The 11,062-nt window shown below is 43.8% G+C and overlaps 2 protein-coding genes across 3 annotated transcripts; one reads left to right on the top strand and one right to left on the bottom strand.

Moving 5' to 3' along the window:
• Positions 1-28: 28 nt before the first annotated feature.
• Positions 29-2,254, bottom strand: LOC148382658 (chymotrypsin-like protease CTRL-1). Its single transcript, XM_088359905.1, has 6 exons — positions 2,118-2,254; positions 1,807-1,824; positions 1,576-1,738; positions 1,112-1,380; positions 708-856; positions 29-617 (listed from the first exon to the last, which is right to left on the bottom strand). Exons 1-6 carry the CDS (start codon positions 2,167-2,169, stop codon positions 309-311), a joined length of 960 nt encoding a protein of 319 aa, XP_088216031.1. The 5' UTR covers positions 2,170-2,254; the 3' UTR covers positions 29-308.
• On the top strand, positions 180-10,826 carry LOC148382657 (uncharacterized). 2 transcript variants are annotated; one of them, XM_088359850.1, is made up of 13 exons: positions 180-4,787; positions 5,848-6,162; positions 6,314-6,610; positions 7,095-7,400; positions 7,638-7,748; positions 7,830-7,991; positions 8,081-8,398; positions 8,462-8,512; positions 8,575-8,829; positions 8,896-9,240; positions 9,613-9,864; positions 9,935-10,228; positions 10,324-10,826. In XM_088359850.1, the coding sequence occupies exons 1-13, from the start codon at positions 4,703-4,705 to the stop codon at positions 10,350-10,352; spliced, it is 2,820 nt and encodes a 939-aa protein (XP_088215976.1). In that variant the 5' UTR covers positions 180-4,702; the 3' UTR covers positions 10,353-10,826. The 2 variants fall into 2 exon arrangements, with proteins under 2 accessions (XP_088215976.1, XP_088215978.1); XM_088359852.1 differs by having other exon boundaries at positions 183-4,787; positions 8,168-8,398.
• The last annotated feature ends 236 nt before the right edge of the window (positions 10,827-11,062 follow it).

The raw sequence follows: 11,062 nt of genomic DNA, 5'->3' as shown, positions 1-11,062 counted from the left end.
ATACACACTAGTAAGATGATCCGAGTCGTGTGGTTATCAAACTCCGTTTATTTGTGAGTCAGGTGGTATGCACAGATTAGAGGGGCGAGCCAGTGCGCGTGCGCAAGAGCACCCTCCACTGCCGTAGAACGTATTGATATCAAGTCGTTACGACACTGCTGCAAAAGCCTATAGTGTATACTTTCGATTAATTACTTATTTCAAGATGGTTCATTAAATCTAACATGGAAAAGTTTGAATGTGATTCAGAAAGATTTTTTTAAATTATTTTTTAAATGAACATTTCCATTTTATGTCTTAGGAGTTAGTTACAAAAGATGAATGCCCAGCAAGAAGAACATGATGACGGAAAGACCCGGAAGCGTCGCTGCGTTTTCCGTAGGGGTATCCGTACTTAACGGACACACGAAGCTGTTGTCTGGATCGACACCCGTCGAGGTAAAAGTGGCAAAGCTAATGTTAGCTGTTCCCACTTGCGTCGTAATCCAGTCTTGGTAAAAAGACACGCGGGTAAAGGCTTCGGGAATCCCGATGGCGCAGGGTATGCCGAAACTGGCGAGGCCGGCCTGGATCCACGCTGAGCCTTGCTTACACTGCACGGGTCCGCCCGAATCTCCCTGAAAACACATTTTGAAAACCGAGCTAAGAATATTGACGTCAGATATGAAGGAAGTAAAACCGTGCTGTTATATAATAAGAGAAAAAACCTGGCATATTCCTCTGCCCTCCTCCCCTGCGCATATCGTATTGTTGGCGATGACGGCGTTTTCCACCAAGCTGTAGATGCAGCTGCATTGCTTGTTTCCAATGATCGGGATTTCAACTTCTTGCAGTCTCTCAAAGCCCACATTTGGCTCTGCGGAAGAAGGGAAGTTAATCCCACCATTGTTTTGAAGTATTCTGCTCCACTGTTTCGTTCTGCCTTGTTTATTTTGTGTGTACTCCCACTGCTAACCACTAGATGGCGCCAAGTTATTTAAAAACAACCGGTGCAGCGAGCATTTCAGCCCAGGCTGGATTTTGCGGAAGATCACCGCCACATACTTTTTACGCCTACTGTAATTTGATTTTCTAATGTTCCTGTTCCTGCGTGACTGACGATAACACTCACCATCAGCTCCGAGTCTGCCCCATCCGGTCCCCCAGCACCTGGTCCCGTTGTTGAACTGGCTGGAGTTACTTGCCATGCAAATGGGTCTGATGTAGTCTGTGTAAGTGATGGGGCTGCTCAGCCTCATGAGCGCGATGTCGTTTTGAAAGGTGGTCTCGTTGTAGTCGGGATGAATGATGATCCGGGCCAAAGTGCGGTTGACCTCGTTAGCATTTGTGGTACTTTGATTCAGTTTTCCGAAGAACAGCAGCCAACTGTCAACGACAGTGCTTCATTTGGGAAAAGACAAAAATACTATTAAGTTTTTCCATGTTCAATTTTCCGGTTTCCGTGAAAGATAAAATGATGTCACACTTTAAGCACAATTGAAGAAATTAAATCTCAATGAGCCACATCCGGGAGTTACTAAACAATTAACTATTTATAGAAATGCTTGAATCAGAGTTTTGACAAAGCGGCCTTACGTCGGAATGCAGTGAGCTGCCGTGAGCACCCACTCTTCGCTGATCACGCTTCCGCCACATATGTGAGAGCCGAACAAATGCAAGCTGACTTGCCAGGGCCACATGCCCTCTGAGGCATTTTCACCTCCGACGATTCTTGGGTTGAGCGGTGCGATTCCGCATTCTGCGGTGGACCAAAGCGAACTTAATTAGTATCGGCGTTATGCTAATGAAGCATATTGATGAACTTACCCTGAGCGTTTGAGGCACCTGTAGGAAGGAGATAAAATTGGACAAAAAAAAATCAAGCTGGTGAATGTAAATAAGGAAAGTAGTAAAATATCATCAGAATTGAGTAATTTGACCACAGTTTGATCCTCCGGGCAAATCTAATGTGTACTTTATCTCTGTCAATGTTTTTTTAAAAAAAAAATATATATATACGGGATAGCATGAATATATTTAACTAAGTGGTAGAAAATGTATGGATAAAGATGTTAATGATAAATTTGTTTTCATTTCAGCAGCTAAATGAAAAGTCATTTGTTTGTGTGTGTCCTCACCTAGAACTGTGAGTAGTATCCCCAAAAGGAGAGCCCACGTTGTCCGCAGCATTTTGCTCAAGTGTACAGGCAGTCTTGATGGTTTTCATTTTACTCGTCGCCATCCATCTATTTATATAACACGGTGACCACACCTCTGAAACCAGTTTTTGTCACGCTTGACACAATCATTATACCTGCCACAATGTCGTCTTATCTTGAGTGACCGGATTAGGAGCCTGAAAAATGGAATGTTCTCCTTCTGGTTGTTATAATTTTTATGTGCACAACATCTGATTTGAACTTTGACCCTGGTGGTCGGATTTTCTCATGAAGTTTCCTGGTGTGGCTTAAGGAATTGTTTTTGTTATTAGCAGATATGACAAAGGTATTCGCACGAATCAAAAAGTCGACTTTGATATTGTGCAACTTTATCGTCGACTCATCGTGGCTTTGCGGCCTCCGCGTTTACCGATGGATTCAGATTTTTAGAAGACGCATAAAAAGGTGACAGTATCACTATTTCCGCTTTGATAGTTTCGTTTTCCAGGCAGCGTCATATAAAAATTCAATCATTTAAATGCCGCTTTTATTCAATGTGTACACAGGGCGGATAAATGCAAGGCAACAAAGTAATGGTGTTCCAGTTCTTTTGAATTCAGATAATAGCATTTGTTAGCTTAGCTATTGTTGACTGGAATCTCCCAATCCGATTTGTCCTCCTTTAAGGTCGACATTTCTGGAAATTATTAAACATTGTTAGAACTTTTTTGATGATGTCTATATAAATCACGATCACGCCGTCGTTTTTAATCCTCAAAAAAGTTTGAGAAATAGTCCCAGGGAGCATTTAGGGCCAGCAGAGGGCAGTGTTGCATGATGACCCGGGTCAGGATTTCACTTTGTTTGGCCCCACATGGACCCGTAGTATTGGTTCTACAATCTATTATTAAGTTTTAGCGTCCTGTCAGTCACGCTAATCCTTGCTCATGATCCTCAATGAGGAAGTGAGCCCAAAAAAATGTCAATCAAGTTGCAAATCCGGTCACAATATTAGATACACCTGCATCAAGGTGTGGACGAGACTCTAAACACAATCATTTCCGCTCCATTCACTTCTCTGCATGTTAACTCCAGCATTCAACCTGAAGAAAGGAACAAGAGTGTCAGAAAAAGAAAGAAGAGAAAACAAGAGATTGGGCCGACGCCTGGCATGTGATCGGCTCTTAAGATAACAAAGGCAAACAGGTTAATAATACGCAAGGGCCACTTGAAAGTGAACTGAGAACATAATTAGTGGTTTGTAGTTTCGCGTGACAGTTTTTGGCATGATGTTTATTTTACACGTCATGTGACATTGTTCTTTTGGCTAAGAACACACCACAGGAGTAATGTTATTATCCTTAAGGCGGGGGTGTGTTATATTTTGTTCAAGATGTCCGTCGTTGAGCAAAAAAACAAAGATGTGGAGTAATAGTCGGTTCTTTATTTGCAAGATCTTGGATTGTCAGTACAAGTGTACTTCAGCAGATGAGTATAACAACTCATAGTTCGGGTTATAATGCTTTTATAGTGTCCATAAGAAGGAAGAAGGAGAAAAAAGGGAGGAGAAAATGAGGGAAAAACATATTCTCATAAGGCAGGCTTCGGGGTGGCGTACTTCTTTTGTCCACAGGGGGCAACCGCGAGCATCATTCTGAGTTGGTTTTTCTGCATGTGGGTCAAATCAATCGGTAAAACGATGACTTTTTATCACCTGAATGTTTTCTATCAATGTGTCATGAAGTTAAAGAGCTTTGCCTTATGTGTAATGGAAAAGTTACCAAGTGTTCTGTGTCAGTGTTCTGATTAAACAATTGTGTATAAATTATTAGGAGTATTTACACATTGATTGACATGATGAAATATACAAATTGATAGGAATATGTACACATTGATTGACATGATGAGTATAAAAGTAGAAAAAATAAATAAGTTTATGTGTCTAAAATAACAAAAATATGTTGTTGCTCTCTCTTCAGGTGTCAAACTCATTTTTTTGCGGTCATAGCTTCTTTCGGATGAGATGAGTAAAAACTGGTCAAATATTAAAAAAAAAAAAAGATATTAAAAGTGAAGACAATTTGCAATTCTAGTAATGACAATTTGATGCCACGTAAAATGATGTGGTAGGTCATATCGGGCCTTGAGTTTGACACCTGTGCCCTACGGAAATAACTAGTACGGGAATGATTCAAAGCAAAAGAGATTTTTTTTTTTTTTTTAAAAACACGCGATACAAAGAACTTGCAGTCTCGCAAGAGTGTTTGCCCACATAAGCTCAGCGGGATTACGTTTTGTTCACAGCAACACTGCACCAATGTAAAGTAGGTCCAAAACCTTGGCCGAAGGCCACTTTGAATTTCAAGTGAGCGCTTTCTGCACTTGACTTGTCCCTTCCCGTCTCCCTTCTTTTTCGCACTAGGGGATGTCGACACATATCTCAGGCCTTCTTTTTGGGTACCCAAGAGGGGAGGGGGGGGGCTATATTTCTTATTTCTCATGTAGCGGGTCCGGCCCCACCCCCTGTCACCTAACAGCTCTATATAAGACAGCGAGAGGACCCAATGATAAGAAGCCGTTCCAAGACAAGCCTGGCCATGCAGTTTAAAGTCCTCGTCTATGTGGTCTTGTTGCACCTCATAAACAACGGTGAGTATTGTGCCCTCGCACAGAGGCCGCTTTGTTGTTGCTTTTTTTTTTTTTGTGTGTGGCACTGGATTCAGGTTCAGGTGCCAACTCTCTTAGCAGTTTTTTTTTTATTGGCTATAATTATAATGATGTCCTGATCAGGTTTCACTTGCAGTTGGAAGCCAGCATCACGATTGGATTGTTTTGGACGATTGATTGGGTTGGTCTTTGTTGCGCTTGATGTCTTGTCAGTCTCGAAACGGTTAAATGAGGAACAAAATATCCATTACTGACATTTAATGGAGTGAATATCATGCGAGTTCATACAAGACTTTTATTCGTGTATTCAGAACCATGTTCAATTCCACTCATAATATCAAAATGTAAGGTTCAAAATGTTTTTTTCAGATGTGGGTGTGCCTAATAATTACAAAGGATAAAGAACTTTTGCATATTGTTTATTGTTGTCTTCATGTGTTGCTGCACCGAACGTGTTTTCCATTGTGACCGATGCTAATCATTAGCCCGTTGGTGGCGTTTTGCATTGTTTATTAGCATGAAGCTAAATGGATTGAACAGCTCGGAGTAAAAAAAAAAACTCTCGACATTGCACAAGGTAACACTGTACAGTTTATTATACTGATATGGCTTCACTTGAATATAATTATCCCTGCATCAGGAAATAGATTTGTTTCATGAGTCATCAAAAACTCACACTGATTGTCGCGTTAAATATTTGTCGGCAAGCACGGGCTATTATGAAAATGTCATTTGTCAGCTGTCACTTGCTTGTTATTGGCAAACAATTAGCTCACGGGAGGTAGAAACTTTTCCATTGCAGGCTTTTATGTTTGCCGACAAGTATTTATTGTGCTGGTTACTAATTAAGCTCATCGCTGCCAAGAGTTGACTGAACGGCTTTTTATTCACTCAAGAATGAGCAAAGCCAGGATCGAAAGAAAAATCTTGGAGATTCGAGGAAATTGGGGTGTTGGACTAAAATGCCCTCTTGAAATGTTTATTTATTTTTTTGCATTCAGGTTTTTCTTCCTTATATTTACGTTTTTTTGTCTTTGAGCAGTGTCCTCTGCTGACATCCAAGCCGAAGCGAATACAAATGCCAGCCTCCCTTGCAACGTGACCCTGAAGTTGGACAAAGTGGATGAAGCTTTGATAGAAGTCAACTGGGTTCGTAACGGCTCAGGTGTGGCTTCTTTCAAGAACGCCACGGCGTGGATTGACGACAACTTCTTTTGGACCCCGGGCCGTTTCCTCGGCGGAGACTTTTCAGTGAGCGTCCTGCGTGTCGGCCTGAGCCTGCAGGGCGTGTATGAATGCACGGTCCGCTATAACTCCACCAAGATGGACTCATGCACGGTTACACTCAGCGTCTTTGGTATGTTGGTGGCATTTTTTATTCGATAGATGAGAAGAAAAGTGGTCAGGGAGTGTCGTGAAGGAGTTGCAGGAATTGCTGGCGAGTAATGGCTGATTACAATACAAATGAGTCAAACCATAACCGAGATGTGACAAATTTTTTCTGCTAGCTCCCCCATCTGTGTCAGTGCCTCCTCACCAGTGGCTGGCGTTGGAGGCAGAAGGCCAACTGGAATGCCACGCAGATGGCTTCTACCCTCCACCTGTAACGTTCACCTGGACCAGAGATGGCCAAGTCATTCAGCCCGCCGAGCAGCTCGACGGTGAGAAGACCCAAGATGGCTTCTACAGAGCTGTTGCCAACCTCACCTACTACCCAACTCGATGGGACCAGAACACGACTTTCGGCTGTAAAGTGAGCCACAATGGTGTCGACCAAGAGCTCCATTTTCTTCTCAACATCACTTGTGAGTGCATTCGAAATTAGTTTGATCGGATTTTACACGAAAGGTATTTTTTTAACAATTCAAGATAAGGCATAAGTCACTATAGGGAATTTTTTTTTTTTTTTAAAAGAATGAACTTATAGGAACAGGCTGTACCACTTTTTTACATAAGCCACAAATTCCGATTCGTACTCTATACACAGAAGGTTAGACAAGGTCGCTGTTATGATTCTAACCAGGTGTGAGTGTTTTTCTTGCTTTCCATTGTTGTTTTCATTTCACACCTCTCACGGGAAATACCGATCATACTTGACGCAAACGCTGGAGCCATACATATATTTATATTATAAAAGCCAGCATGACCAGTACGGCCACTTTCGAGCGCCTTGTCGTTGCCCCAACAGCTTTAAGCAGCCTCCAACTATTTGACAGTTGAAGTGTACCTCGAGTATTTAATTTCTTTTAATTCCCCTCACTGATGACTTAATTTGTGCCCCCCACTCAGACTCCCCCACCATAAGACTCTCAGCAGTCCCCTCGCCTTCCTCCAGCAGTCCTCTAACCCTCTCCTGCAACATGGAGAGCTTCTACCCGGAGGAGATGTCCGTCTCCTGGTTACAAAACGGCACAGTCCTCCCCGATCCACCTGACACCGAGCAGAATCCGGATGGGACCTTCAGAACCACCCGCTACTTCACGCTGAGCCAAGAGCAGCGGTGGAGGGGGGGGGAAGTGGAATGCGCCGTCAATCAGCCCGGAGTGATGAATTCGGCCCGGGCTGCAGCATACCTGGAAGAACTGGATCCTCAAGGTTGGGTTTACAGAATAGTAAACACCTTGATGGGCGGGGGTGGGGGTTGGGGGGGGCACATATGATTCTTCACATGGTTCTTTTGCATAGCCTGGAGATTTTCAAACAAAACATTCTTTATGCAGTCATATTTGCAAGTCACTCACAACCGCAATGGACTGATCTTATCATCAAATCGTAGTTTTATCACTTGACACCTGAAGCACTGTGACAATTTTTCTTTCTCTTCTTCTTTAGATAAGGAACCAGTGCTCACGAAGTCCGCGAAGGCATCCGTGGCATTGATGTGTATCTCCCTGGTGCTTGTCTTCCTCTTGTGCTTTGGCTTTTCTTGGAGGCGAAGAGATGGTGAGGCAGGCCTCGATCACTGGCTATGTCATAGATCATGTCCATGAAATGTTTCCTCAACCGTCACGTCTCCCATTTCAGAGAAGCAAAAGTCGCTTGCCGTGTCGGGCATCATCCTCCCCCCTCGCATCATCGTGGGTCAAAAGGGCAGGGTGAGCGTAAGCATCGAAGGCAGGAGGGTGGAGCGGGTCCAGACCACCTGGTTCCTCAACGACACGCCGATCTCCGACACCTCCCTCACAGGTAGCAAAGTCACACCAGGAGAACTGAGAACAACATTCATTGACCATCATATGCTCTCTTGCTATCCACCTCCATTCTGCTAACAACAGTCGGGAGCTCCAAAGCAAACTTTAACTGCCTCTATAACCCCCTAACGACCATCCATCTTCCCTACGGCCTAACTCTCACTTCCCCAGCGCCGGAGAAAGGTCCTCTGCTGCCCTCTAGAGGAGAAACGGGTTACTACAAGTTGCATTCCCAAGGCCCGCTGTACTCAACAGCGAGTGGAGTCCAGCAGCTCGTCTCGTCGCTGACCTTCATCCCGCAGATCTCCATCCACAAGGGAGCCGTGTTTAAGTGTCAGGTGGCCTACGCGGGCAAAGACAAAATTGTGATGGAGAGAGTCTCCGAGAGGTTCACCGTTCTATGTAAGGAGTTTCTTCATGAGCGAAGCAAATAGAGTCCACTCCCAATCTTTTTTTTTATTTCAGCTGCACCAGAGGTTTCCGAAATCCAGCTGGCAGAAACACGAAACAACCCGGGTGAGGCAGACGTTAAACAAAATGGATTCATTAGAGTCAAGCAACTGATTTTTCTTTTGCAGGGGTCGTCAGCATGACCGTGCGAGCGTCCCACTTTCACCCGGACGTCATCACCTTTCGTTGGTTCTGCCAGGGGGGAGAGCTGAGCCCGGTGGCTTCAAAAGCCTCAACCTCCCCTCGACCCAATTCCGAGGGCTTCTTTACGGCCTCCAGTCAGTGCAAACTGCCGCGAGCTGAGATGGAGCAGGGAGGAACTAGAGTGTGGGTCAGCGTCCATCACATCGCCCTCAAGCAGCCGGTCACTCGGGAGACCAGAGGTCAGAGAGGTCACCCTGTATGCTGTTGAGTGTAAATACGAACACATCCCGATTTATTTTGAGCAGGATTCATCAAGCAGCCACGCGTGTCCGACATCTCGTCCGCCTCCTCGGCACCGGACCAGATGCTGACCCTGGGGTGCGAGATCACCGATTTCTACCCGCCCGACGTTACGGTCACGTGGTTGAAGGTGAGAGGGGGCGAGCAAGACGACAGCGAGGACGAGGTGCTGGAGGGCTCGGAGATGTGGGGCCCCGTGGAGATTCAGCCCAGACTCTACAGGACCACGGCTACTTTGAGGACCGCCAACAACCGTGAGAAACGACAGCGAGGGGGAGGGATTAAATGCCGAGTCGAGCACATTTCCCTACAAGAACCCGTTGAGAGGCTTTGGAGAAATGTTGACATTGGTGAGAATGAATCACACGCTCTTTTCTTTTCCTTTGTACTTTTATTTATTCAAGGAGGGCCCATGATGTTCTCATTACCAGCAACTCGACACAATACAGAGTGTGGACATGAAGTCGAATTACAAAACCAACAATTTCAAAAAGTATATTCCGATTATACGGAGCAGTAAAAGATTATTCTATTTTATATATATTTTTTTTATCCTGAGGCTTACATTTTTGAATAGAGTCATGCGATTATAGCCTAGAAAAATGACAGTGGTCTTAAAATAGACCCTTGTGGCACACCTACACAGATTTTGATCAGGAGGTCCCTCTCGAACCTTTTTCCACTACAAAGATTGACTTTAGCATTTTGTGTCTCATGCTCAGTTGCTCCCAGCATCCCTTCATCCATTTCGGTATGTTGGAGCAGCGAGGGAGTGGGCGTATTCTCTCTCCTGTTGAAAGGGGGTCACCCCAAGGTCAAGTTACTGTGGACGGCCGGCGGGACCACCCTCTCACCGCTCGAGTCTAATGAGACGGAGGAGATCGGTGATGACGGGCAAAGGGAGCTGAAAAGTGTGTGCGCCCTCGAGAGGTCCACACAAGTGCCCGGGCAAAGTGACAAATGGAGGAAAATAAGTAATTATTTTTTCATCTATCCGATTAAATATGAGTTCAGTACTGTGATACCTTGATGTTCCCATTCCAGAAACCAAAGCAGCTGTCACATACCCGGACACCGACGGGATAGCGTACATCGACGAGAAAGCGGACGGGGAGAACAATAACAACGAGGAAAAATACGAAGAAACCAAGTCGTCAGATGGAGAGGAGGCCACCGATGATGATGATGATGATGAAAGAGAGGAAGACTCGGCAGCGTTACACATCAATAGAGTTAATTTGACGGACGGGAGCAAAGGAGGCGAGAGAGCTCGGTTGAGAGTTATTGTGGAGCTCACTCACCCCGCACTCAAAATTCCCGTTTACAGAAGCTGGACAGGTAAGACAACTCAGCAGGATCATTTTAGAGCTATAAATGTTTTTTTTTACCCCCTCAATAAATCAAATAATATATTTTTTCATCCTGCCTTTCAGAGCCCAATGAGGAAATATCTTCCATGTGAACATCCTCACAGTTACAAAAAACATTTTCCAACTTTTTATTAGGTAATAGTTTGTGTCCAGTTTTTGTATTTGTCATTGAGATCAATTCTACTTCCAGTAGTTTAGGTGTTTTATTTATTATGATGTTTCTTCCAGCTGCTTGATTATTTGTAAATGTTCTTATTTTTCTACAAATATATTTTACCAAATCCCACGATATGGATTTCTATCTAATTCAGCAAATAAAATCTGACTTCAGTTTGGGGTGGAAATAAGTATGTTTTTGTTGTGTTTGACAAGAAATGGAAATTAGTCACCATGCAGAACTAATGCGGCCAATGAGCTACTTCCTGTATCAAATGGAACTTTATCTTACCACATTACCGCCGCATACAGGAAGTTGTTTAAGTTCCTCATGCCCAAAGAATGGCTGTGCAATGGAGATAGTTACACACAAGGTTTTCTCAAAAATAAACTCACCGGCCACTACATTAGGTACGCCCTAGAAACTGCCTATTCTTTATATCTTTTGTAAATCTTATATATTCTATATATTTATTCTTTACGGTGCCTATTATTCCTACAAATTTAGTGCACTTAATAAAAATTTTTAAAACTAGATTAAAATGTTTTTTTTAACTTTTAATGGGCCATATGAAATGCCTTTGGAGGGTTGCTCTGGACCGCAAGCCTTGAGTTTGATACCCATGCCAAACAGCCAATTAAAATA

The sequence above is a fragment of the Syngnathus floridae genome, chromosome 18 (genome assembly GCF_059516105.1).
Source record: "Syngnathus floridae isolate MCC-2025c chromosome 18, RoL_Sflo_1.0, whole genome shotgun sequence".
Taxonomy (NCBI): Eukaryota; Metazoa; Chordata; class Actinopteri; order Syngnathiformes; family Syngnathidae; genus Syngnathus; species Syngnathus floridae.
This window is presented reverse-complemented; position numbering and strand designations above follow the sequence as displayed.

Excerpts from the sequence above, each read along its gene's own strand:
- LOC148382658 (XM_088359905.1), bottom strand. The coding sequence starts at position 2,169 with ATGCTGCGGACAACGTGGGCTCTCCTTTTGGGGATACTACTCACAGTT. Across the intron at positions 1,381-1,575 it reads GCAGCTCACTGCATTCCGAC|CACTGTCGTTGACAGTTGGC; the intron begins GTAAGGCCGCTT and ends TCCCAAATGAAG. Across the intron at positions 857-1,111 it reads GGGCAGACTCGGAGCTGATG|AGCCAAATGTGGGCTTTGAG; the intron begins GTGAGTGTTATC and ends CTTCTTCCGCAG.
- LOC148382657 (XM_088359850.1), top strand. The coding sequence starts at position 4,703 with ATGATAAGAAGCCGTTCCAAGACAAGCCTGGCCATGCAGTTTAAAGTC. Across the intron at positions 8,513-8,574 it reads AGAAACACGAAACAACCCGG|GGGTCGTCAGCATGACCGTG; the intron begins GTGAGGCAGACG and ends TTTCTTTTGCAG. Across the intron at positions 10,229-10,323 it reads CGTTTACAGAAGCTGGACAG|AGCCCAATGAGGAAATATCT; the intron begins GTAAGACAACTC and ends CCTGCCTTTCAG.